General features: G+C 44.8%; 1 protein-coding gene across 2 annotated transcripts in view; it reads left to right on the forward strand.

Annotated features, from left to right (window-relative positions):
- The window catches only part of KRT222 (keratin 222), a 90,748-nt gene that overhangs the window by 19,783 nt on the left and 43,275 nt on the right, over positions 1 to 27,690 (forward strand). For both annotated transcript variants that reach the window (XM_040437381.1, XM_040437382.1), the window contains one exon: positions 8,685 to 8,916. In XM_040437381.1, the coding sequence (XP_040293315.1) occupies positions 8,685 to 8,916 (232 nt within the window). The remainder of the gene's footprint in view (positions 1 to 8,684; positions 8,917 to 27,690) is intronic.

Consider the following 27,690-nt stretch of genomic DNA (forward strand, 5'->3'; position numbering starts at 1 on the left):
GTATTTGGCGGAAACAGGTATATAGCACCCCTCAATCAGTATTTGGCAGAAACAGGTATATGGCACCCCTCAATCAGTATTTTCTGGAAGCAGGTGTATAGCAGCCCTCAATCAGTATTTGGTGGAAGAAGGTATATAGCAATAGCACCCTCAATCAGTATTTTGTGGAAGACGGTATATAGTACCCCTTAACCAGTATTTGGCGGAAACTGGTATATAGCACCCCTCAATCAGTATTTGGCGGAAACAGGTATATAGCACCCCTCAATCAGTATTTGCCGGAAACAGGTGTATCGCAGCCCTCAATCACTATTTGGTGGAAGAAGGTATACAGCACCCCTCAATCAGTATTTGGCAGAAACTGGTATATAGCACCCCTCAATCAGTATTTGGCGGAAACAGGTATATAGCACCCCTCAATCAGGATTTTGTGGCAGAAGGTATATGGCACCCCTCAATTAGTATTTTGTGGAAGCAGGTGTATCGCAGTCCTCAATCAGTATTTGGTGGAAGAAGGTATATAGCAATAGCACCCCTCAATCAGTATTTGGCGGAAACAGGTATATAGCACACCTCAATCAGTATTTGGTGGAAACAGCTATATGGCACCCCTCAATCAGTATTTTGTGGAAGCAGGTGTATCACAGCCCTCAATCAGTATTAGATGGAGGAAGGTATATGGCAATAGGACCCCTCAATCAGTATTTTGTGGAAGAAGGTATATAGCACCCTTCAATCAGTATTTGGCAGAAACTGGTATATAGCACCCCTCAATCAGTATTTGGCGGAAACAGGTATATAGCACCCCTCAATCAGGATTTTGTGGTAGAAGGTATATGGCACCCCTCAGTTAGTATTTTGTGGAAGCAGGTGTATCGCAGCCCTCAATCAGTATTTGGTGTAAGAAGGTATATAGCAATAGCACCCCTCAATCAGTATTTTGTGGAAGAAGGTATATGGCACCCCTCAATCAGTATTTGGTGGAAACAGGTATATAGCACCCCTCAATCAGTATTTGGCGGAAATTGGTATATAGCACCCCTCAAATCAGTATTTGGTGGAAACAGGTATATAGCACCCCTCAATCAGGATTTTGTGGAAAAAGGTATATCGCAGCCCTCAAGAAGTTTTTTTGGGGGCAACAGGTATATCATACCCGTTGCAATTAGTTACTCCAATAGCGTTTGTCCCTCTATCTAGCTGCAGTATCGCAGCAGAACCGCACACAACTGCTGCACAATACAAATACACTATAATATCATTTCTATGTTAGAAAGTATATTATAAGTATAACACACCCCTCTATATCACACCTATCGATAGCACACCTATGCCAGTCCTTAAAAAGACTTTTGTGGCCCTATTAGCTAGCGTTTGGCTCTGTCCTCTGGGCCTTGCCCCAGAGAGTGAAGCTAAATCAGCCCATGTAGTTCCAGCCTAGGAATTATTGATCCGTAACTGTAATTTCCCTACTAGGAACCCTTCCGGGGACTTAGGGAATAATTGCTGTACCTACTGCAACCTCTTCAAAGAATGGAGCAGAGAGTTTGCCTGCCATAAGAGAGACCACCCTTGGGTTGCTGGATTTCTGAACTATAGAGTATTGGCAAAGGAAGATAACTTTCGTTTATCAGGTTTTAGTCACCTTTGCATTAGGTGGAGAGTTTCTAAGGTACAGGCTGCCCACCATAATCAAGGACAGAAAGGCCATCTGTCAGAATTCTAACTTACAGAGGATCTAGACTACTATTGAAAGGCTGAGTATCAAAAGCAACATCAGGAACCAAGTAAAATTAAGATCATCATTTCTATACAGTGGAGCTGGAACCTATAGATACCACCTCACTGAGCCTGGTATGGGAATTTACAGCTTTACCATCTGTATTTATGACAAAGTGCTGCTAATGGATGAATTTATTAAGACTACAATTTACAAGTAAAGTTCCTGTTTGGTTCAACCATTGCCTCCCTTATGATTCCACTCCATCTCCTCATTGCACCTGGCGGTGCTGGTGTCACAAACTCAACACATGGGCCCAGCCGCCAAAGCACCCTAAGCATACATATTGCCATCAAGAGCACCTCAACTTCCATCTTGCTGGTGTTCCCTGCAATAGAGACTGCCCCGGAGGATTTAGGGCTGTCTTCTCATCCATTGCACGCCAGCCCCAGGGGACAACTGAGCTGTCAGTACTACTATCTTTGGCATCTCATCACTAGTACACTCACCACACATCCCCCCTGAGGTGTCCGGTCCGCTGCACAAGTCGAGCCCCCCGACAGAGTGGAGAGGGTGTCAGCAGTAAGTTTATGTTGACGTCACTGATTATTTTGCCTTTCCTCTGATCCGTCAGAAAAATAACCCTCAAAAAACGGATTCTATCTGTTGAGCATCCGCCTTCACTCGGTCAGCATTTGGTCAGTAATCCATCAGTATTTCTAATGCCAAAAAAAACAGGAGTGGATCCAAAACAGAGATGATCGAATCTACTATTCAAGAACTGCTGGGTTGCTGGACAAAACACGACCGCTAGCTGACACTGGGAGCTCAGGCCTCTCAAAGTGACCCCTGCTGCCATGGCCCCTTACTCTGCTGCGACCTCTGCCTGCACCAGAAACATTTAGGCCTCTGCCACTCCCCTGTGCAGGGCCTGGCACTTCTTTGTCTGACATACTGTTAGATCAAATAAGTAAATAAAAAGGAAATTAAAACACCCCAAAAAAGTCAGCAATTTTCTCACTTTACCATACAACGGCTATTAAGCCCTTTTTTCCCACTAATACACATAAAAAAGGGCTTTATAACTGCACCGCTGAAAGGCAAAAAGGCCCTTATTTTTTTCCATTTATACATGCCACAGAAGGCTTAAGAACATATAACTGGACCGCTGAACGGCAAATATATTTTTATTTTGCCACTATTACATGACAAAAAGGGCTTTACAACATATAACTGCACCGCTGAACGGCAAATATATTTTTATTTTGCCACTAATACACGCCACAAAAGGCTTTACAACATATAACTGCACCGCTGAATGGCAAATATATTTTTTTGGTGCCACTAATACACAGCAAAACGGGCTTTAGAACATATGACTGCACCGCTGACCGGCAAATATATTTTTTCTTTTTCCACTAATACATGCCACAAAAGGATTTAAAACATATAGCTGCACCGCTGACCGGCAAATATATTTTTTCTTTTTCCACTAATACACGACACAAAAGGCTTTAGAACACATAACTGTACCGCTGAACAGCAAATATATTTTTTATTTTTCCACTAATACACGCCACAAAAGGCTTTAGAACAAATAACTGCACCGCTGACTGGCAAGTATATTTTTTCTTTTTCAACTAATACACGACAAAAAGGGCTTTAGAACATATAACTGCACAGCTGAACGGCAAATATATTTTACTTTTGCCACTAATACACGATAAAAAGGGCTGTAATTTTAGCACTTCACAAACAAAAGGCTAATAAGCCCTTTTTCGCACTAATACAAGCCAAAAAATGCTTTAGAACATATAACATATGCACCGCACAAGGGCAAATAAGACGTAGAAATATTTCCTTGTAATAAACCGTTAATGCCTGTATCAAACAGCACTTGCACCCTAATAAGAACGGTTTGCTGGAATTACAGAGCTGTATAATGCCAATTTGGATCCCCAGTCAGTGCAGCAAGGTGTAATAGGATTGGTCCTATTACCCAGGCTGTAGCCTCCCCTACTGAACCCTGTTCAACATAAATGCTGTGGAATGATTTCTCCCTTTCCTTTCCCTACACCTTGAATAATCTTTCCTTCACTTGTAAATAATTTTTTTAGCACAATGAAGTTTTTTCTAACACTTTCCCTGGCGCCTGCTGAAGTCTCTTACTGCACTAAGTACACTGGTAAATGGCAGAATCTAAGATGGCTGCCGCTATTTATAGGGCTGTGACATCACAGGGCTGGCTGGCAGCTGATTTGCTGCATGCATGGCATTAAGGGTAATCCCGCCTTCCCAGAGTTCCTTTCTCCGTGTCCTCACACGTGCAGCAGCCATTTTAGAAAAAATGTGATTCGTTACTAGTGTTGAGCGCGAATATTCGAATAGCGAATTTTAATATTTAGATTATAGTGCTATATATTCATAATGATGAATATTCGTAATTTTTTTCCATCTGAACACATGATTCCTCCCTGCTTCTTGCTTGTGGGCCAATGAGTCATTGGCCCACAAGCAACTTAAGCAGGGAGGAATCATTAGTTTTTTAGAATATTCGTCATTTTTTCCATCTGAACACTGAAAAATGACGAATATTCTAAAAAACAAATATATAGCACTATATTGAATATAGTGCTATATATTCGTTTTTTTGAATATTTGTCATTTTTTTCCATCTGAAGTCATGATTCCTCCCAGCTTAAGTTGCTTGTGGGCCAATGACTCATTGAACCACAAGCAAGAAGCAGGGAGGAATCATGTGTTCAGACGGAAAAAATGACGACTATTCTAAAAACTAATATATAGCACTATATTCTATAGTGCTATATATTTGTTTTTGACTCACGCCTGTATTGAGCGCGCAATATTCCCATATTACGCAATCATTACCATGTAAAAAAAAAAGAATGTAGAATATAACGAATATACGAATTTGCGAATATATCACGAATATTCTACAAAATATTTGTGAAATATCACGAATTCGAATATGACCCCTGCCGCTCATCACTATTCGTTACCACGAAGCGCGAGAAAATTGAGCTTCAGTGGGAATCAAATGTTTCCTGAAATTCGGATCAAATTCCACTTTGTCAGCTTCGATTCGCTCATCTCTTCTAATTGCTAATGTATGATCTGTACTTGTCAAGCAACTACTTGTGTATATATCTGGCCATATGACTGACCAACCATCTAATGTCTATGAGGGTGTCCCAGCTTTGAAATTTAACATGCCCGATCCTTTCATAAGGTGCAGGCAGAGTTTTCCAGCAGCAGCTTTCTGTCCCCATTCAGAACACATGCACACTTAGCAAGCCTGCATATGTCATGAGGGATAGCTATCTAAAGTCTAAGGCCAGCCTTAGTCAATACTAATATACTGCCAATGATACCTAATTAAGGTTAGTCTCCACTGTGACGCCTCAATGACATTACTGCAATTTACATTAGGCCTCATTCACACAGTCAGTGTTCGGTCAGTGATTTCCATGAGTGGTTTTGAGCCAAAACCAGGTGCGGGTCTAAACACAGAACAGGTGCAGATCTTTCCCTTATACCTTATGTCTGTGGAGGCTCCACTCCGGGTTTTGGCTCAAAATCACTCATGGAAATCACTGACCAAAATACTGCAGTGTAATTGAGGCTTTACAACTTTGTTTTCCTATTTTAATAAATTTGGGGCCATTTATTAAGACTGGCCCCCAACTTTAGAGAAAGTTATGAAGAGGCGCCAGTCTCAACATAACTGCCCACATCCAGCGCCAGTTCTAAACGTAAGACATCTTCTGAGCTTCCTAGACCATTTTCTACGCCTAAAACAGGTGTAGAAAATGATGAATGAGACAGGCCCGCCGGCCTGTCCCATTCCTCACCCACGCCTCGCCCACCTTTTTAGACCTGGCGTGAGGGGAGAAAAGTCGCAGATTGCAGTGCAAATAACCTTTACGCCGCAATCTGCGTTGGAAATACGCCTAAATATAGGCGCATTTCTGGATAATAAATGACCCCCATTGTACATTTTCCATGAGATTCCAATGATGACCAAAATCACTGGTGAAGGCTGTCTAGTGTTTTGGCACAATATGATGATCACACGAGCTTAAAGGGAACCTGTCATAAACTTTATGCTGATCTCAATGAGGGCAGCATAAAATAGTGACAGAAATGCTGATTTCAGCGGTGTGTCATTCATGAGCTAAAAGTAAGTGGTTGCTGAGAACCAGCATCATAATCATTGCAGCACAAACCTTGAAAAGAGTCAAATCTACCTGAGAAGAGTCATGGTTATCCATAATCTCCTGCTCTCCCGCCCAACTGCTGATGACTGGCAGTTGTCTCCTAGAGAGAAAGGGAGAAAACTAGGTAGAAGACTGTCAGTCATCAGCAGGTGGGCAGGAGAGCAGGAATTCATGAATAACCAGGACTCTTCTCAGGTGGCCAGGACTCTTTTCCAGGTCAAGTCTGCAATAATTATGATATTGATTTTCGGCAACCACTTACTTTTAACTTATAAATGACAGGCCGCTGAAATCAACTCGCCTGTCTCTACTTTATTCTGCCGTTAGTATGGACAAAATAAAGTTGATGACAGGTTCCCTTAAAAGGGGTTATCCAACCCAAAAATCCGGCAACGGGGGGCTGCCAATAGCAGGCCACAATGGGAACGAGCCTTCCTGGTGTCACCCGCCCGTCAGGGCCTGCTATTGGCTGCACACCACCCCCCACCACCACCACCGTCACCAGGTGTTTTGATCCGTGAGACGGGGAGATACAGTGGTGGTTGTGCGGGCATCAGGAGTGACGCGGGTGTTGGGGAGCGGGGTAAGTATTATCTGTATGTGGTTCCCAGGCATTTTGCTGGGCATTATAGGGGTTGGATAACCCCTTTAAGTCAAATTGTTCAGAACAGTCCTGTTTAAAGTTTTCTCTGCTTTGGGCATTTATTTGTCAGGAAAGATCCTTTGCAATAAGTTGACTAAAAAAAAGTGCCCCCCGCTGCAAAGACCCCCTAAGATAATCTTTAATCTGTGGCAAAATCTGCCAGTAAGTGTTTGATTTTGTTCACAGAATGGGGTGGCTCTACCAATCCGTAGGAGAGAAAAGGTGCTCACTATCTAAGTGTTAACTCCAAAAACACCAAGAGGTTAATAATTAGTAAAAAATGAAGATATGGCACTCAATATCTGGAGGACTGCTCAAAGCAAATTACTTTATTATTACTACTACTATAACAGTTCTCAATTATTAAAAGATTTAAAATATCATACAAGATACGTAAGTTGTACAGAAATTAAATAACAAAAGGATAAAACATCACAAATGACGGTAAGGTAAAAATCACTTGAGGTATAAATGTGTATGTCAGACAGCTTATAGGTGCTTTCTGAATTTCTGATTAGTCCACCACAGAAAAATTGGTTATCAGCACTTTATAGGCTGTTTGTTAGTAATTCTCTGAGATTGTCGATAGTCACCAATTCTTCAGTTAGTAAAATAATAAGCGATTCTTGATGTTATAACGCAATGTTAGACTTTTATGAAAGAGTCATATTTTTCTTATATCACAGTTCTTAAATTTGTAAAATTGTAGAAATTTGGGAATTATTAGCTCTGGGTGGCGTCCCACCTATTATCGAGCTGCCTTATTCCCTTACCTCCAACCTCTGAGTGCGGCTTTTTCCTTTTGGTCGCCGTTCCTTCAGCGTCCCACGTGTTCAGCTTCTCCTTAGCTTCAATTAGGTGAAGAGTGGAACTGTGTCATTCCAGGAAGCTATCAAGCATAAGTCTTTATGTAGGACGGATCAGTCACTTGAGAGGTTATTAAAAACGGAGGTAGAGTTGTAAGTGTCCTTGCGTACGCCAGAAGGGTGGTAATGTGGGGTCCAGATTCCTCCCAGACGCGTTTCGAAGTCCCAAAAGGTACTGACTTCTTCCTCAGTGAGGAAGAAGTCAGTACCTTTTGGGACTTCGAAACGCGTCTGGTAGGAAGAAGTCAGTGAGGAAGAAACGCGTCAGTGAGGAAGAAGTCAGTACCTTTTGGGACTTCGAAACGCGTCTGGGAGGAATCTGGACCCCACATTACCACCATTCTGGCGTACGCAAGGACACTTACAACTCTACCTCCGTTTTTAATAACCTCTCAAGTGACTGATCCGTCCTACATAAAGACTTATGCTTGATAGCTTCCTGGAAAGACACAGTTCCACTCTTCACCTAATTGAAGCTAAGGAGAAGCTGAACACGTGGGACGCTGAAGGAACGGCGACCAAAAGGAAAAAGCCGCACTCAGAGGTTGGAGGTAAGGGAATAAGGCAGCTCGATAATAGGTGGGACGCCACCCAGAGCTAATAATTCCCGAATTTCTACAATTTTACAAATTTAAGAACTGTGATATAAGAATAATATGACTCTTTCATAAAAGTCTAACATTGCGTTATAACATCAAGAATCGCTTATTATTTTACTAACTGAAGAATTGGTGACTATCGACAATCTCAGAGAATTACTGACAAACAGCCTATATAGTGCTGATAACCAATTTTTCTGTGGTGGACTAATCAGAAATTCAGAAAGCACCTATAAGCTGTCTGACATACACATTTATACCTCAAGTGATTTTTACCTTACCGTCATTTGTGATGTTTTATCCTTTTGTTATTTAATTTCTGTACAACTTACGTATCTTGTATGATATTTTAAATCTTTTAATAATTGAGAACTGTTATAGTAGTAGTAATAATACAGTAATTTGCTTTGAGCAGTCCTCCAGATATTGAGTGCCATATCTTCATTTTTTACAAGTGTTTGATTTTACTCTAGCACCATCAAGGTGGAAATAAAGCATAACACAATGTCATTCAAGACAATGAGATGTCTGTGTAATTGCTAGACATGACTGGTCCTCCAGAGCTTGAGATGTTCTGTACCTTCCCATAATTAATACTGTGAATATTCAAAATTTCAGCTTGAAAAAGCTTGTGATGATGTCAACGGATAATGGCTTCTCATCAACCGATCAGAAAGAGACAATGAGACAGCTCAATGAGAGACTTGCTGATTTTATGAAGCACTGTCAGTGCCTGGAACAATCAAATATTGCATTACGCAACAAAATTGAAGAGCAATTAATGAAAAGTGAACAACAATTTCCTACCTGGGATGAGAAGGAGAAAGAGAGCCAAGATCTCCTCCAATCTGTGAGTGTTACATGGTTCTAGTCATATTATGATACAGTGATCAGTTGTAAGGACCACAAACTTAAGTTAGGGTCAATCTCCATGATTCCCACAATGGGGTATCCCTTCATATTGTTTGGGCAATTCATTAAATCAGAAAGACCTAGTCTCCTAGTTTGCTTGGTCTATTGGATGTCCTAAAACTATCTTGTCAACCATGACCTGACAGCTATGCATTCTCTATGGTTGTTAAGTTGGTAATAGTCATTCTCAATACTCCCAATAATGGAACATGGCAACCTCTGTATATATGTACTACTAGGACATTCTAGATCCACCACTCTAGGCTGCCCTATAATATAAATTGTGGAGGATGATTAAAACAGCAGCTTATTTAGCTACATAGTCTCCTCCAACATCATCTTCACCTGGGTTTCAGCAGCCTTAGGCTACATGCACACGACCGTATGTGTTTTGCGGTCCGCAAATTGCGCATCCACAAAAAAAAAAAGGGATGACATCTGTATTCCATCCGGTCTTTTTTGCGGATCCATTGTAACAATGCCTAAAACGGACAAGAATAGGACGTTATATTTTTTTGCGGGGCTACGGAACGGACATACGGATGCGGATAGCACACGGTGTGCTGTCCGCATTTTTTGCAGACCCATTGAAATCAATGGGTCTGCATCCTATCCGCAAAAAAAAAAACTGAACGGATACGGAAACAAGCAACGTTTGTGTGCATGTAGCCTTATGCAGAGCAATAAGCTGATTGATGGAGGAGCTTCATTTGAAAGTGGGTTGTCAATTTGAGACAACCCCTTCACATGTACAGGCTGGTTGGCCAAATATGCATGCCCTGCCTATGGATGGATGAGGACTGAGTGGCTCCAGCTGCTTCAGCATAGCTCTGATGGGCATAAGACAGAATGATGCCTTTAAGGTTTGAAGTCTGTCATTGATTACACAAGGTAATAAAATGCCACACCTTTCAGATGAAATCACTACATCTGTGCCTGCCAATAGACATAACAATTAGTAAGCGAGTCACTAATGATTTTCTTGTAATAATTATCGGTGTTTAACAAACCCTGACAAATAATAACCACCAAAGCCATACTCAAGAGGCTGTGGACTATTAGAACATGTTGGCATTACTAGTACATAAATTAGAATAGAGTCACCTTAATCGGTAATTACTATGCTGAGGATCTATGACAGACTTCATACTGGAAGTCTGAGGTGTAATTACTTTACTGTCACATATACATATTAGGAAACATTGATTACATTAATATTATATAGTATATGGATATGGCTGTTTGCTGTCAGAAGAGCTGGGGGGTGGGGCTGTAGCTTCCCCATCAGTGGTGTTTCCCTTCAGGGCCTATATAGACAATCATTAGTACTACACAAATAAATAAAAAAAATCTCCCACAATTCTCTCTATATAAGCCTAATTATTGCCTTGTAGCAGGCACAGTATATGTGTGGGTCCTGCTCTCCTGGAATTAGATGCCCAATGGCATAAAGACAGGTATTAAATAGAGTAGGTTCCCATCCAGACAAAAGTCACCTTGCCATGGCAGGTGGTCACGGATATTTTTGATCAAAATATATTCGCTAAGCAGTGGTATTCAGGGGTGGACTGGAACTTAAAGGGCTTCTGTCACCCCACTAAACTAATATTTTTTTTTTGGGGTACTTATAATCCCTATACTGCGATATATCTATACATTATGTTATTAATCATTTCCGTTCTGTAGATAAGGCAAAAAACGTACTTTTATGATATGCTAATTACCTGTCTACCAGCAAGTAGGGCGTCTACTTGCTGGTAGCAGCCGCAAAAAACCGCCCCCTCCTCCTGTTGATTGACAGGGCCAGCCGCGATCTCCTCCTCCGGCTGGGCCTGTCTGCATTTCAAAAATCGCGCACCTGTCTTGATTCGGCGCAGGCGCTCTGAGAGAAGGAGGCTCGCCTCCTCAGCACTCCCTCAGTGCGCCTGCGCCGATGACGTCTTCTCTTTCGGTGACGTCATCGGCACAGGCGCACTGAGGGAGTGCTGAGGAGGCGAGCCTCCTTCTCTCAGAGCGCCTGCGCCGAATCAAGACAGGCGCGCGACTTTTGAAATGCAGACAGGACCAGCCGGAGGAGGAGATTGCGGCTGGCCCTGTCAATCAACAGGAGGAGGGGGCGGTTTTTTGCGGCTGCTACCAGCAAGTAGACGCCCTACTTGCTGGTAGACAGGTATTTAGCATATTATAAAAGTAAGTTTTTTGCCTTATCTACAGAACGAAAATGATTAATAACATAATGTATAGATATATCGCAGTATAGGGATTATAAGTACCCCAAAAAAAAAAATGAGTTTAGTGGGGTGACAGAAGCCCTTTAAAGTGGCCTTGGAAAAAAAACTAAAAGTGGCCGCATGTAGTAGGTGGATCCAGATTGACAGAAGGTGGGGCAACAGAAGGTGACTTGGACAACAAAAGTAGGCAGGGCCAGCAGTACCTTAGTGCAACACAAAATACCACCCCAGCCGAATCAAATACCAAAGTGCAGCACAAATTGCCACCCCAGCCGAACCAAATACCTGTCACAACTAGACAGCTGAGAAGCTCTGACAGGAGCTTTCCAGATCCTCCTCCTTGAGTTTCTTTGTTTTGGTTAAGTTCCTCATCTCGTTAGTCTATCTCAGCTGTCATGCAGTTGGACTGATTGCTTCCCTTTAACCACCTCAGCCCCCAGTGCTTAAACACCCTGAAAGACCAGGCCACTTTTTACACTTCTGACCTACACTACTTTCACCGTTTATTGCTCGATCATGCAACTTACCACCCAAATGAATTTTACCTCCTTTTCTTCTCACTAATAGAGCTTTCATTTGGTGGTATTTCATTGCTGCTGACATTTTTACTTTTTTTGTTATTATTCGAAATTTAACGATTTTTTTGCCAAAAAAAGACATTTTTCACTTTCAGTTGTAAAATTTTGCAAAAAAAAACGAGATCCATATAGAAATTTTGCTCTAAATTTATAGTTCTACATGTCTTTGATAAAAAAAAAATGTTTGGGTAAAAAAAAAATGGTTTGGGTAAAAGTTATAGCGTTTACAAACTATGGTACAAAAATGTGAATTTCCGCTTTTTGAAGCAGCTCTGACTTTCTGAGCACCTGTCATGTTTCCTGAGGTTCTACAATGCCCAGACAGTACAAACACCCCACAAATGACCCCATTTCGGAAAGTACACACCCTAAGGTATTCGCTGATGGGCATAGTGAGTTCATAGAACTTTTTATTTTTTGTCACAAGTTAGCGGAAAATGATGATTTTTTTTTTTTTTTTTTCTTACAAAGTCTCATATTCCACTAACTTGTGACAAAAAATAAAAACTTCTATGAACTCACTATGCCCATCACGAAATACCTTGGGGTCTCTTCTTTCCAAAATGGGGTCACTTGTGGGGTAGTTATACTGCCCTGGCATTCTAGGGGCCCAAATGTGTGGTAAGGAGTTTGAAATCAAATTCTGTAAAAAATGACGAGTGAAATCCGAAAGGTGCTCTTTGGAATATGGGCCCCTTTGCCCACCTAGGCTGCAAAAAAGTGTCACACATCTGGTATCTCTGTATTCAGGAGAAGTTGAGGAATGTGTTTTGGGGTGTCTTTTTACATATACCCATGCTGGGTGAGATAAATATCTTGGTCAAATGCCAACTTTGTATAAAAAAATGGGAAAAGTTGTCTTTTGCCAAGATATTTCTCTCACCCAGCATGGGTATATGTAAAAAGACACCCCAAAACACATTCCCCACCTTCTCCTGAGTACGGCAATACCAGATGTGTGACACTTTTTTGCAGCCTAGGTGGGCAAAGGGGCCCATATTCCAAAGAGTACCTTTCGGATTTCACTCGTCATTTTTTACAGAATTTGATTTCAAACTCCTTACCACACATTTGGGCCCCTAGAATGCCAGGGCAGTATAACTACCCCACAAGTGACCCCATTTTGGAAAGAAGACACCCCAAGGTATTTCGTGAGGGGCATGGCAAGTTCCTAGAATTTTTTATTTTTTGTCACAAGTTAGTGGAAAATGATGATTTTTTTTTTTTTTTTTTTTTTTTCATACAAAGTCTCATATTCCACTAACTTGTGACAAAAAATAAAAACTTCCATGAACTCACTATGCCCATCAGCGAATACCTTGGGGTCTCTTCTTTCCAAAATGGGGTCACTTGTGGGGTAGTTATACTGCCCTGGCATTCTAGGGGCCCAAATGTGTGGTAAGGAGTTTGAAATCAAATTCTGTAAAAAATGACGAGTGAAATCCGAAAGGTGCTCTTTGGAATGTGGGCCCCTTTGCCCACCTAGGCTGCAAAAAAGTGTCACACATCTGGTATCTCCGTATTCAGTAGAAGTTGGGGAATGTGTTTTGGGGTGTCTTTTTACATATACCCATGCTGGGTGAGAGAAATATCTTGGTCAAATGCCAACTTTGTATAAAAAAATGGGAAAAGTTGTCTTTTGCCAAGATATTTCTCTCACCCAGCAGGGGTATATGTAAAATTACACCCCAAAACACATTCCCCACCTTCTCCTGAGTACGGAGATACCAGATGTGTGACACTTTTTTGCAGCCTAGGTGGGCAAAGGGGCCCATATTCCAAAGAGCACCTTTCGGATTTCACAGGTCATTTATTACAGAATTTGATTTCAAACTCCTTACCACACATTTGGGCCACTAGAATGCCAGGGCAGTATAACTACCCCACAAGTGACCCCATTTTGGAAAGAAGACACCCCAAGGTATTCGCTGATGGGCATAGTGAGTTCATGGAAGTTTTTATTTTTTGTCACAAGTTAGTGGAATATGAGACTTTGTATAAAAAAAAAAAAAAAAAAAATCATCATTTTCCACTAACTTGTGACAAAAAATAAAAAATTCTAGGAACTTGCCATGCCCCTCACGGAATACCTTGGGGTGTCTTCTTTCCAAAATGGGGTCACTTGTGGGGTAGTTATACTGCCCTGGCATTTTCCAGGGGCCCTAATGTGTGGTAAGTAGGTAAATGACCTGTGAAATCCTAAAGGTGCTCTTTGGAATATGGGCCCCTTTGCCCACCTAGGCTGCAAAAAAGTGTCACACATGTGGTATCGCCGTATTCAGGAGAAGTTGGGGAATGTGTTTTGGGGTGTCATTTTACATATACCCTTGCTGGGTGAGAGAAATATCTTGGCAAAAGACAACTTTTCCCATTTTTTTATACAAAGTTGGCATTTGACCAAGATATTTCTCTCACCCAGCATGGGTATATGTAAAATGACACCCCAAAACACATTCCCCAACTTCTCCTGAGTACGGCGATACCAGATGTGTGACACTTTTTTGCAGCCTAGATGTGCAAAGGTGCCCAAATTCCTTTTAGGAGGGCATTTTTAGACATTTGGATACCAGACTTCTTCTCACGCTTTGGGGCCCCTAGAATGCCAGGGCAGTATAAATACCCCACATGTGACCCCATTTTGGAAAGAAGACACCCCAAGGTATTCAATGAGGGGCATGGCGAGTTCATAGAAAAAAAAAATTTTTGGCACAAGTTAGCGGAAATTGATATTTTTAATTTTTTTCTCACAAAGTCTCCCGTTCCGCTAACTTGGGACAAAAATTTCAATCTTTCATGGACTCAATATGCCCCTCACGGAATACCTGGGGGTGTCTTCTTTCCGAAATGGGGTCACATGTGGGGTATTTATACTGCCCTGGCATTCTAGGGGCCCTAAAGCGTGAGAAGAAGTCTGGAATATAAATGTCTAAAAAATTTTACGCATTTGGATTCCGTGAGGGGTATGGTGAGTTCATGTGAGATTTTATTTTTTGACACAAGTTAGTGGAATATGAGACTTTGTAAGAAAAAAAAAAAAAAAATCCGCTAACTTGGGCCAAAAAAATGTCTGAATGGAGCCTGACAGGGGGGGTGATCAATGACAGGGGGGGTGATCAATGACAGGGGGAGTGATCAATGACAGGGGGGTGATCAATGACAGGGGGGGGTGATCAATGACAGGGGGAGTGATCAATGACAGGGGGGGTGATCAATGACAGGGGGGTGATCAATGACAGGGGGGTGATCAGAGAGTCTATATGGGGTGATAACCACAGTCATTGATCACGCCCGTGTAAGGCTTCATTCAGACGTCCGTATGTGTTTTGCGGATCCGATCCATCTATCAGTGCATCCGTAAAAATCATGCGGACATCTGAATGGAGCTTTACAGGGGGTTGATCAATGACAGGGGGGTGATCAGGGAGTCTATATGGGGTGATAACCACAGTCATTGATCACGCCCCTGTAAGGCTTCATTCAGACGTCCGGATGCGTTTTGCGGATCCGATCCATCTATCAGTGGATCCGTAAAAATCATGCGGACGTCTGAATGGAGCTTTACAGGGGGGTAATCAATGACAGGGGGGTAATCAATGACAGGGGGGTGATCAGGGAGTCTATATGGGGTGATAACCACAGTCATTGATCACGCCCCTGTAAGGCTTCATTCAGACGTCCGGATGCGTTTTGCGGATCCGATCCATCTATCAGTGCATCCGTAAAAATCATGCGGACATCTGAATGGAGCTTTACAGGGGGTTGATCAATGACAGGGGTGTAATCAATGACAGGGGGGTGATCAGGGAGTCTATATGGGGTGATAACCACAGTCATTGATCACGCCCCTGTAAGGCTTCATTCAGACGTCCGTATGCGTTTTGCGGATCCGATCCATCTATCAGTGCATCCGTAAAAATCATGCGGACATCTGAATGGAGCTTTACAAGGGGGTGATCAGGGAGTCTATATGGGGTGATCACCACAGTCATTGATCATGCCCCTGTAAGGCTTCATTCAGACATCCGGATGCGTTTTGCGGATCGGATCCATCTATCAGTGCATCCGTAAAAATCATGCGGACATCTGAATGGAGCTTTACAGGGGGGTGATCAGGGAGTCTATATGGGGTGATCACCACAGTCATTGATCATGCCCCTGTAAGGCTTCATTCAGACGTCCGGATGCGTTTTGCGGATCCGATCCATCTATCAGTGCATCCGTAAAAATCATGCGGACATCTGAATGGAGCTTTACAGGGGGGTGATCAATGACAGGGGTGTAATCAATGACAGGGGGGTGATCAGGGAGTCTATATGGGGTAATAACCACAGTCATTGATCACGCCCCTGTAAGGCTTCATTCAGACGTCCGGATGCGTTTTGCGGATCGGATCCATCTATCAGTGCATCCGTAAAAATCATGCGGACATCTGAATGGAGCTTTACAGGGGGGTGATCAGGGAGTCTATATGGGGTGATCACCACAGTCATTGATCATGCCCCTGTAAAGCTTCATTCAGACGTCCGGATGCGTTTTGCGGATCGGATCCATCTATCAGTGCATCCGTAAAAATCATGCGGACATCTGAATGGAGCTTTACAGGGGGGTGATCAGGGAGTCTATATGGGGTGATCACCACAGTCATTGATCATGCCCCTGTAAAGCTTCATTCAGACGTCCGGATGCGTTTTGCGGATCGGATCCATCTATCAGTGCATCCGTAAAAATCATGCGGACATCTGAATGGAGCTTTACAGGGGGGTGATCAGGGAGTCTATATGGGGTGATCACCACAGTCATTGATCATGCCCCTGTAAAGCTTCATTCAGACGTCCGGATGCGTTTTGCGGATCGGATCCATCTATCAGTGCATCCGTAAAAATCATGCGGACATCTGAATGGAGCTTTACAGGGGGGTGATCAGGGAGTCTATATGGGGTGATCACCACAGTCATTGATCATGCCCCTGTAAAGCTTCATTCAGACGTCCGGATGCGTTTTGCGGATCGGATCCATCTATCAGTGCATCCGTAAAAATCATGCGGACATCTGAATGGAGCTTTACAGGGGGGTGATCAGGGAGTCTATATGGGGTGATCACCACAGTCATTGATCATGCCCCTGTAAAGCTTCATTCAGACGTCCGGATGCGTTTTGCTGATCGGATCCATCTATCAGTGGATCCGTAAAAATCATGCGGACGTCTGAATGGAGCTTTACAGGGGGGTAATCAATGACAGGGGTGTAATCAATGACAGGGGGGTGATCAGGGAGTCTATATGGGGTGATAACCACAGTCATTGATCACGCCCCTGTAAGGCTTCATTCAGACGTCCGGATGCGTTTTGCGGATCCGATCCATCTATCAGTGGATCCGTAAAAATCATGCGGACGTCTGAATGGAGCTTTACAGGGGGTTGATCAATGACAGGGGGGTAATCAATGACAGGGGGGTGATCAGGGAGTCTATATGGGGTGATCAGGGGTGATCAAGGGTGAATAAGGGGTTAATAAGTGACGGGGGGGGGGTGTAGTGTAGTGTAGTGGTGCTTGGTGGGACTTTACTGAGCTACCTGTGTCCTCTGGTGGTCGATCCAAACAAAGGGGACCACCAGAGGACCAGGTAGCAGGTATATTAGACGCTGTTATCAAAACAGCGTCTAATATACCTGTTAGGGTTAAAAAAAAACACATCTCCAGCCTGCCAGCGAACGATCGCCGCTGGCAGGCTGGAGATCAACTCTCTTACCTTCCGTTCCTGTGAGCGCGCGCGCCTGTGTGCGCGCGTTCACAGGAAATCTCGCGTCTCGCGAGATGACGCGTATATGCGTCCAGGCGGAATGAATCAACCACCTCCAGGACGCGTCTGTGCGTACAGCGGTCCGGAGGTGGTTAAGTTCCTCCCCATGATGCATTAGGTTGCGGCTTATACAACTTCCTGGAGTGTGTGTGCATGCTGTTTCTATTCCTCAGTCCTCTGCAAGATAAGTGCTGTTCCTTTATTTGTGATTTTCTGTCTGCTGGATTTTCAGGTGACCCTGACTCCCTCCGTGTCTTGTGTAGGGAGCCGGTGGTCGTGTCCCCTCACTATTGTAGGGTCTTCAGGTATTAGATAGCCGAGGTACGTGGATATGCGCCCATCCACCTTTGGGGTGTTCGCATAGGCTGAGCAATTAGGGAGAGTGGCAGGTCTCATGTAGGGGTCTCCCTTTTGTTCCTTAGTTGTGGATGGTCGCATATCCACGTACCTCGACTATCTAACGCCTGAAGACCCTACAATAGTGATGGGACACGACCACCGGCTCCCTACACTAGACACGGAGGGAGTCAGGGTCTCCTAAGATCCAGCAAACAGAAAATCACAAATAAATATACAGCACTTATCTTGCAGAAGACTGGGATATAGGAACAGCATGCACACACACTCCAGGAAGTTGTATAAGCCGCACACTACTGCATTATGGGGAGGAATTTAAAGGGAAGCAGTCAGTCCAACTGCATGACAGCTGAGAGAGGCTAACGAGATGAGGAACTGAAACCAAAACAAAGAAAACTCAAGGAGAAGGTTCTGAAAGGCTTCTGTCAGAGCTTCTCAGCTGTCTGGTTGTGACAGTACCCCTCCCTCTAAGAGTGGACTCCGGACACTCAGAGCCCACCTTCTCAGGATGGGACCTATGGAAAGCCCTGATGAGACGAGTGGCCTTAATGTCCGTCACTGGGACCCACATCCTCTCCTCAGGACCATAACCCTCCCAATGAACGAGGTACTGGAGAGAACCGCGGACAAGACGAGAATCCACAATCCTAGAGACCTGAAATTCAAGATTCCCATCAACCATAATCGGAGGAGGAGGCAAAGGCGAGGGTACAATGGGTTGAACATAAGGTTTCAATAAGGACTTATGAAAAACATTATGGATCTTCCAAGTCTGAGGAAGATCAAGACGGTAGGCAACAGGATTGATGACAGACAGGATCTTGTAAGGCCCAATAAACCTAGGACCCAACTTCCAGGAGGGAACCTTCAATTTGATATTCTTGGTAGACAACCACACCAGATCACCAACATTCAGGTCCGGACCAGGCACACATCTCTTATCTGCCACACGCTTATATCTCTCACTCATGCTCTTTAGATTATCCTGAATCTTTTGCCAAATAGATGACAAAGACGAGGAGAATCTGTCCTCATCAGGTAAACCAGAAGACCCCTCTCCCGAGAAAGTCCCAAACTGCGGATGAAACCCATATGCACCAAAAAATGGTGACTTATCACTCCTGACGACAGTTATTTAAAGCAAACTCAGCAAGGGACAAAAAAGAACACCAATCCTCCTGATTCTCCGCCACAAAACAGCGCAGATATGTCTCCAGGTTCTGATTGACGAGCTCCGTCTGGCCATTCGACTGCGGGTGAAAAGCAGAAGAGAATGACAACCGAACCCCCAAACGAGAACAGAAAGCCTTCCAGAATCTGGAAACAAACTGCGTGCCCCTATCAGAGACTATGTCTGAAGGAATACCATGCAATTTGACAATGTGGTCAATGAATGCCTGCGCCAGCGTCTTAGCATTGGGCAAACCCGGAAAAGGGATGAAATGCACCATTTTGCTAAAACGGTCCACCACCACCAGAATCACAGTCTTCCCCGAGGAACGAGGCAGGTCCGTTATGAAGTCCATGGACAGATGTGTCCAAGGACGGGAAGGAATGGGTAAGGGAAGGAGAGGACCTGATGGCCGTGAATGAGGGACTTTGGCACGAGCGCAAGTCTTGCAGGCTGCCACAAAACCCTCAACCAACTTACGAAGCGCAGGCCACCAGAATCTCCGAGCGATGAGATCCAGTGTGGCTCTTGCCCCCGGGTGCTCAGCAAGGACCGTATCGTGGTGTTCCTTAAAAATCTTGTGTCTCAAAGTGAGAGGCACAAACAACCTCCCAGGAGGACAAAGATCAGGAGCCTCTGACTGGGCTGCCTGCACCTCTGCCTCCAATTCAGGAAAAAGAGCAGAGACCACCACACCTTCAGCCAAAATGGGACCCGGTTCTTCAAAATTCCCACCTCCCGGAAAACAACGTGACAGGGCATCTGCCTTCACATTCTTAACCCCAGGGCGGAACGTAACAACAAAATCAAACCTTGAAAAGAACAAAGACCATCTGGCCTGTCTCGGGTTCAGACGCTTGGCTGACTCCAAGTAGGCCAGATTTTTATGGTCAGTAAACACGGTAATAGGGTGTCTGGCTCCCTCTAGCCAATGGCGCCATTCCTCAAAAGCCAACTTGATGGCCAACAATTCCCTATCTCCCACATCGTAATTTCTCTCTGCGGAGGAGAGTTTCTTCGAGAAAAAGGCACACGGTCGCCATTTGGCAGGAGAGGAACCCTGAGACAAGACCGCACCCACACCTACCTCAGAAGCATCAACCTCAACTATGAAGGGTAAAGAAAGATCAGGTTGTACCAGGATGGGAGCGGAAGCAAAACTCTCCTTGATATTAGAAAAGGCCTTACGCGCCTCTACCGACCAGGAAGAAAAATCTACCCCCTTTCTGGTCATATCAGTGAGTGGTTTAACAACAGAGGAATAATTCAAAATAAACTTCCTGTAATAATTGGCAAAGCCCAAAAAACGCATCAGCGCCTTCTGATTCTCAGGAAGCTCCCACTCAAGCACAGCGCGGACCTTCTCGGGGTCCATGCGAAAACCAGAAGCGGAGAGAAGAAACCCCAGAAATTGAATTTCTGGAACCGCAAACACACATTTTTCCAGTTTCGCGTATAATTTATTCTCCCGCAGGATGAGCAAGACCTGACGTAAGTGTTCCTTATGAGTTTTGAAATCAGGAGAAAAAATCAAAATGTCATCCAAATACACTAATACAAATTTTCCCATTAAATGATAAAAAATGCTGTTCACGAAATGCTGAAAAACGGCTGGGGCATTCATCAAACCAAAGGGCATAACCAAATTCTCAAAATGGCCCTCAGGGGTATTGAAGGCCGTCTTCCATTCGTCTCCTTCTCTGACCCTGACCAGGTTGTATGCCCCTCTTAGGTCTAATTTGGAAAAGACTTTAGCCCAAACAACCTGGTTAAACAGGTCCGGGATCAGAGGAAGCGGATAAGGGTCACGAATAGTGATACTGTTCAGCTCCCTGAAATCCAGACAAGGTCTTAAAGAACCATCTTTTTTCTTAAAGAAAAAACCAGCGGCAACAGGTGACTTTGAGGGTCGTATGTGTCCTTTTCTCAGACTCTCAGAGATATAAGTACGCATAGCGACCCTCTCAGGTTGGGAAAGATTGTATAAACGAGATTTAGGCATTTTGGCGCCTGGGATGAGATTAATAGGGCAATCGTACTCCTTGAGCGGGGGCAAATCCTGAACTCCACTCTCAGAGAAGACATCCGAAAATTCAGAGAGGAAAGGTGGTACAATCTTAGTAGAAACCTCAGAAACAGATGTCGTGAGGCAATTCTCTCTGCAAAAGTCACTCCAACCATTTATTTGCCTCGCTTGCCAATCAATGGTGGGGTTATGTTTAGTGAGCCAGGGTAGCCCCAACACTAGAGGAGTAGGCAAACCGCTAAGGACGAAACATGACACATCCTTAACATGAGTATTACTCACAATTAAACGGATATTGTGAACTATGCCCTTTAATGATTTCTGAGAAAGTGGAGCGGAATCAATAGCAAAAACAGGAATATTCTTTCCCAAAGTGCATACCTGGAAACCATGAGTTATTGCAAATTGACTATCAATGAGATTGACAGCTGCTCCACTATCCACAAAAATCTCACAAAAAATGATCCTGCTCTCTAGCGCCACCCTAGCAGGCAGGACAAAACGGGAACTACAAGCAAACGGAAAACCTTCAATTTCCGCCTCAACCCTGCCAATAGTAACCGACGGAACATTTTTAAAAGATTTTTTCCTTTTTGTTTCTTTATTACTCCCAGAAAACTGCCTGAATCTCCTAGAGGGACAAACATTTGCCAAATGATTTATACCTCCACAACAAAAACAATCCCTGCCATGCGGGCTGAATCTTCTATTGTCAGAGGCAATCAACCCCAGCTGCATGGGCTCCTGCTCAGAAGGGGCTGACCGCGACTGAGACCCCTGCGCACAGAATGAGACCGCTGCACTGTCCCGGGAAAGAGTATGACAGGAAGGAGAGATCTCTCCTCTCTCTCTAAGACGCCTGTCAATACGAACGGCCTGAGACATAGCAGAGTCCAAGGAAATAGGCCTCTCATGAAAGGCAAATGCATCTTTCAATCCCTCTGAAAGACCATGGCAAAATTGACTTCGGAGTGCAGCATCATTCCAACTAGTATCAGCTGCCCATCTCCGAAATTCTGAGCAGTATATCTCTGCGGATTGTTTACCCTGGCATAACAGACGTAGTCTAGACTCAGCCAGAGCAATACGATCCGGATCATCATATATCTGACCCAGGGCTAAAAAGAATTCATCCACTGAACAGAGGGGCCGTGCCCCCTCCGGCAGCGAAAAGGCCCAGGACTGAGCGTTACCCCTGAGCAGCGATATAATGATCCCCACCCTCCGTTCCTCATCACGAGAGGAATGGGGAAGAAGGCGAAAATGGAGTTTGCAAGCCTCTCTAAAACGCACAAAATTCTCACTACCCCCGGAGAACGTATCCGGGAGCGAGATCTTAGGCTCAGAACAAACTCCATGAACGCAAGCTGAACCGGTCACTTGAAACTGAGAAAAAGTCTTACGGAGATCAGCTACCTCCAATGAAAGACCCTGGAAGCGTTCAGCCAAAAGTGAAACCGGATCCATGCTTAAGACGGTTTTGGCGGCTTATAATGTCACGGATGGTGTACAGGAAACAAGACAATGCAAAATAATCTATGACTCATTGGATCCACAACTAAGGAACAAAAGGGAGACCCCTGCATGAGACCTGGCACACTCTCCCTGACTGCTCAGCCTATGCAAACACCCCAAAGGTGGATGGTCGCATATCCACGTACCTCGACTATCTAACGCCTGAAGACCCTACAATAGTGAGGGGACACGACCACCGGCTCCCTACACTAGACACGGAGGGAGTCAGGGTCTCCTAAGATCCAGCAAACAGAAAATCACAAATAAATATACAGCACTTATCTTGCAGAAGACTGGGATATAGGAACAGCATGCACACACACTCCAGGAAGTTGTATAAGCCGCACACTACTGCATTATGGGGAGGAATTTAAAGGGAAGCAATCAGTCCAACTGCATGACAGCTGAGAGAGGCTAACGAGATGAGGAACTGAAACCAAAACAAAGAAAACTCAAGGAGGAGGTTCTGAAAGGCTTCTGTCAGAGCTTCTCAGCTGTCTGGTTGTGACACATACAGTCTAATGACATTACAATACAAGTGCCAATCCAGTCTTTAACGACAGGGCAGTTCTTTGACTACTGTCCATTTTTATGCTACAGGGATGTTGTGGTCTTTTGAGCAGCACCTCCTTAAAGGGGTTGTCCCATAAAAAATATTCTACAGTTTTCAAACCAGCACCTGGATCTGAATACTTTTGTAATTGCATGTAATTAAAAATTTTGGATAGCCACTGAGTTATTCCATAAAATGTATCTGTTTAGCGCCACTTAATTTCTTATTTCTTTGTCCGGCTCACTGAGATGGCCGCACATGCTCAATTTCATCTTTCAACTGCCTCCTGAGCTGTGATAGGGAGAGCATGGACACGCCCCCTGAGCTGCAGTAGAGAAGACACTCCCCATGAGCTTCCAGCTTGATATAAATCTAGCAGAGAAATGAATGTGGAGATCTTTGGATCCATGTGAGGTAAAGGGCTGGTACTAGCTTTATTAGAAAGAAACTATCATGTGTTATATGATGTCTTATTTTCATTTTTTTATATTAGTCATGGGATGACCCCTTTAAGAGTTCTTTTTGCAGGTTCCTGATTTTCAGTGACTGTCAGCTGTTCCACTAAGTACCCTTAGCACCATACCAGCCTTCTACTTGTATTGGCAGCAATGCCTATGCTGTCAGTCCGAATAACACTAGGCTCAGATGCTGGCAGTGACAACTCTTGGTGGGAAGGGATGTCCTTTAAACAGTCTTGACACAATTTCCTTGATAGAAATACGGCACAATTGTCCTAGTGGATTCCACTGCTGTTCTGGGCAAAAGGCCATGTAGCTCCATACCATTCTTGGTGATTGAGGCTCCCCACTAGGTTGGCTGGCATGCCAAGGACATTACATCTAAGAACCACTATGCCTTACAAAAGAATTGTTATGGTATAAGAGGTTAGAGGGTGGGCACAGCTATGTATTCAGCAAGATAAGGCGTGCTACACAAAATACAGTATTAAATACTTTATTAGCACCAAACAACCAATATATGAAAGACATGTATAGTAAAAACAATAGCAAACATGAATTGTGGATTATAGAGGTATTGCCACCCCGCTGCAGCACTAGCCAGAGTAAGGCTACATGTACACGTGAATAAAAAGTCAGTTAAAAACAAAACTGTCAATTTTTAATGGACTTTGCTTCACGGATGCCTTTCTGAGAGATGGACATTAAAAACTAACCCATTCAATTGTATGGAGGCAGTCGGTCAGTGAAAAACGGACAAGATAGAGCATGTTCTATTTTTCGATGTTTGTTATTCACTGGCCGTCAAAAAAGCTGCCAATAATGGGGGTGAATAACCCCATAGACTACCATTGATCTTAAAACAGACTTGTGATGGCCACTAAAAATAACTTCATCTGTAGTATACGGGAGTTGTAATACCCGTTACTACCAAAGGTCACTTGGTGTGCTGTCGTCCCTCCTTAATATTGGGGAGTTGTTGTATGTCAGTTTTATAAAATGTAATGTAATGTGTGTATTTCCCTGTCACTGAAACTTGCATGCACAGGCCTGCTAGGGGTGTAATTACAACTTCTAGTCCATAGAGGGAGCTAGGGAGCCCTAGTTTATATAAGGCCAGTCAGGGAAGTGCAAGGCAGACGGAGTCTAGTGTCTGTAAACTACAGTTGGAGTTTAGACAATGTCTGAGACAAGTCCAGGCCTGAAGCCTGCTGTTCAGGAGAAGATTCCCTCCTGAATACCCATATGCAGAAGCGGGAACATCATAGCCTAAGGGCCTGAGGAACCATTCAGAAGCTAGGAGAGACTGAGGCAAATATCAGAGGAGCCAGAGGTACTGAGAGAAACAGAGGAGGTACTTATTTAAGCCATAATCAAGGATATAAAGCCAGACTTAGGTTAATGGGCCTTGGTGAAGAATTGCTACATTCCAAGATCAGACAGAGTTAGAGTGCAAGCTCCTTTGCTGCAAATCCTGTGTTCAACACTCTGTAATTACCCTGCTGTACTGAATTGCCTGCATCGACCGAATTGCAAAATCGACTGTATGCTGAGGAACTGCGTTTCCAATATTGTCTCTGCCTGCAAACTACTAAAGTTGAAGTTCTGTTTTAACACCACGTTTCCTCAAATTATTCCTGCATCCGCAAACGGCGTGCCACCGTTTACTTGGCACTGGCGTCACGAACTATTCCTACCTATACCTGCCCTTGCAGAGAGTCAGCTGTACCAGGTTAGTGTATATTGCACTACTACACCCAGAAACACCTACTACGCACAACTTGAGTACACTGCACCTCTCTTTTGGCTGTCACGAACAGGATACGCACGCTTTCTAGGGCAAGAAGCGTGAACTTTGTGCCTTATACAAGTGCCCTGTGACCAAAGTGACAATTTTCCTGTTTAATGAAAGTGGACTTTGTGGACTGAAAATCGTACCCAAAGTGTTCCAAAAACCTCTAAAAAGCGCTGTGCAGGGTTGCGCTACCCAGAGGAAGAAAATCGCCGCATTGGAGTGTGGTTTTGTGGACTTTAAACATTCCTGCTTGCAGTCAGTGAATAGACAGCGTTTGTACCTAAAGATGGCCGCTGAGCTGGCTGAATTTACTGCTGCGTCACCTTCATCCCGAAAAGGCGGGAAAAATTGGCGCCTTTATGAAGAAAAAGCGGGAAGAAGGTCAAGGGCAGGCGCCACGGCTTATCTGGACATTTGCATGTCTGCCAGCATGGACACCGCCTTCCCTATATTGAGATACCTGGGGGGTGGCCTCCCAGTGCAATGGGAGGAGCTGACTACTTTAATTGACGCGTCCCTATCGCTCTCCTCAGTAGGATCGAGCATGTTGGATTGTGAGCAGAGTGTTGCTGCAGCGTCCGCACCTATGATTGGAAAAATGACCGACACCGGTGTAGAGCCAGAGGAGGCTCCACCGGCCTACGCTCCGGGACCGGAGCAACCTGCCTGCCGCACCAGGGAGAAAGAACCCGAGCCCTACTATGGCTCATGGAGGGACTTTTTTCAGCCATCGTTTAAATGGTCTTCCCTGATGGCGGAGATTCGGGAGGCCGCTATCAAGCGAAATACCCAGACAAAGATCGTGTATGAGGAGCTAACTAAGACCATACATGAAAGACATACGCACACCCAACCCCGCCTGGAAAGGAGAAAGGGAGTGGTGCTGTCGTTTGACAAATCCCGTGGCTACGGGTTTATTCAGGACTATCTTACTGGCAGAGACCTCTATGTCAATCGAAGGTCTGTCAAGAGAGACTACCTCCCTTCGTACCAGCACAGCCTCCGCGAGGGAGAGGAAGTGGAGTACACCCCTGCCGAGGGCCTGCGAGGCCCCTATGCGACTGCTGTGACCCGTCCGAAGCGAGGACCTGAGGATTGGGAGGCAGAAGAAGAAGACCACTCTGGCTGCGAGCGAGAACCGGAACGCTCTCCAGAGCCGGCCCATCACGCCTTTCAGGAGCGGAGCTCCTTCATCGGGCCGAACGTCTTCTGGCAGCCAACCGTGTTGGAGAAATCGGTGAGCCCCTACCCTTCCCCCGAGCTGCCACGTCGGGAGAAGACACTATCTGAGCTGGAGCAGCAAAAAGGACTGAGTGCTACCTTCCAGAACATCCGGATGGGACGGAGACCAGAGGCAAGTCCAGGACCTGAAGAGGCCGAGTCTGCATCAGCGGTGACTGTACCTGCGCCGGCGGCGCCAGCAGAGAACAGCGACTCCGACACCGAGAGTATCGGTGAGCAGATCGTCCGGCTGGAGGAGAAGTTGCGGGAGTTGCGTAAGACCTACACCGCCAGGATCCAGACGCCGCCGAGGAAGGATGAGGTAAGGGTGCCTGTCACCACCCGCCGACCGCCTTCTGTTGTCACCGCTCCGTCAGTGCCCCAGACCGGACCCGCGATTGCTGTGAATTGCTGCACCCAGAGCACCGGACCGCTTGCTGCGGCGGTACCAAGTATGTCACACCCTGCAGTGATTATGCCAGGGCCGGCACGGCCCACCAGAGGGTTCACCCCTAGGCCTATGGGGCCAATACCTATTAGGGGCCCCTTTACCCTGCAGCTACCCCCTGATACAGTCATGTGGGCCCATCCTCCTGTAGAGGAATACTACGGAAGATACCTCCCTGCAGAGCCAAGTAGCTACAATGTGCCACTGTAGTCAGCCTGCTAGGCCCTTGATTCATTTCTTCAGAAGGTGATGTTAACCCTTCCAGGACAGGAGTCCTATGTTGCTGGCCCTTTGTTGCAGCTGCCAGTTTGTCCACGGCTCAGTGGTAGGTGTTGACCACTGAAATTACAAAGTCAGCAAGGCCACGTTTGTTTCCAGGACCTCCTGCCTGCTTTTGGTATCCCACGTCAAGTTGTGGCCTGTTCCTTTGTTGCACCTTTTACCCTTCACCCCCTTTTCAGGTTGATCAGGGGTTTTACAGCACTTTTCCTGCTGTCATTTTATTGTGCAACCTGTTACTAAGGAACCGTGCCCGGAGACAGACTCAAAAGGTACCTGA

This window comes from Bufo bufo, chromosome 6, assembly GCF_905171765.1.
Source record: "Bufo bufo chromosome 6, aBufBuf1.1, whole genome shotgun sequence".
Taxonomy (NCBI): domain Eukaryota; kingdom Metazoa; phylum Chordata; class Amphibia; order Anura; family Bufonidae; genus Bufo; species Bufo bufo.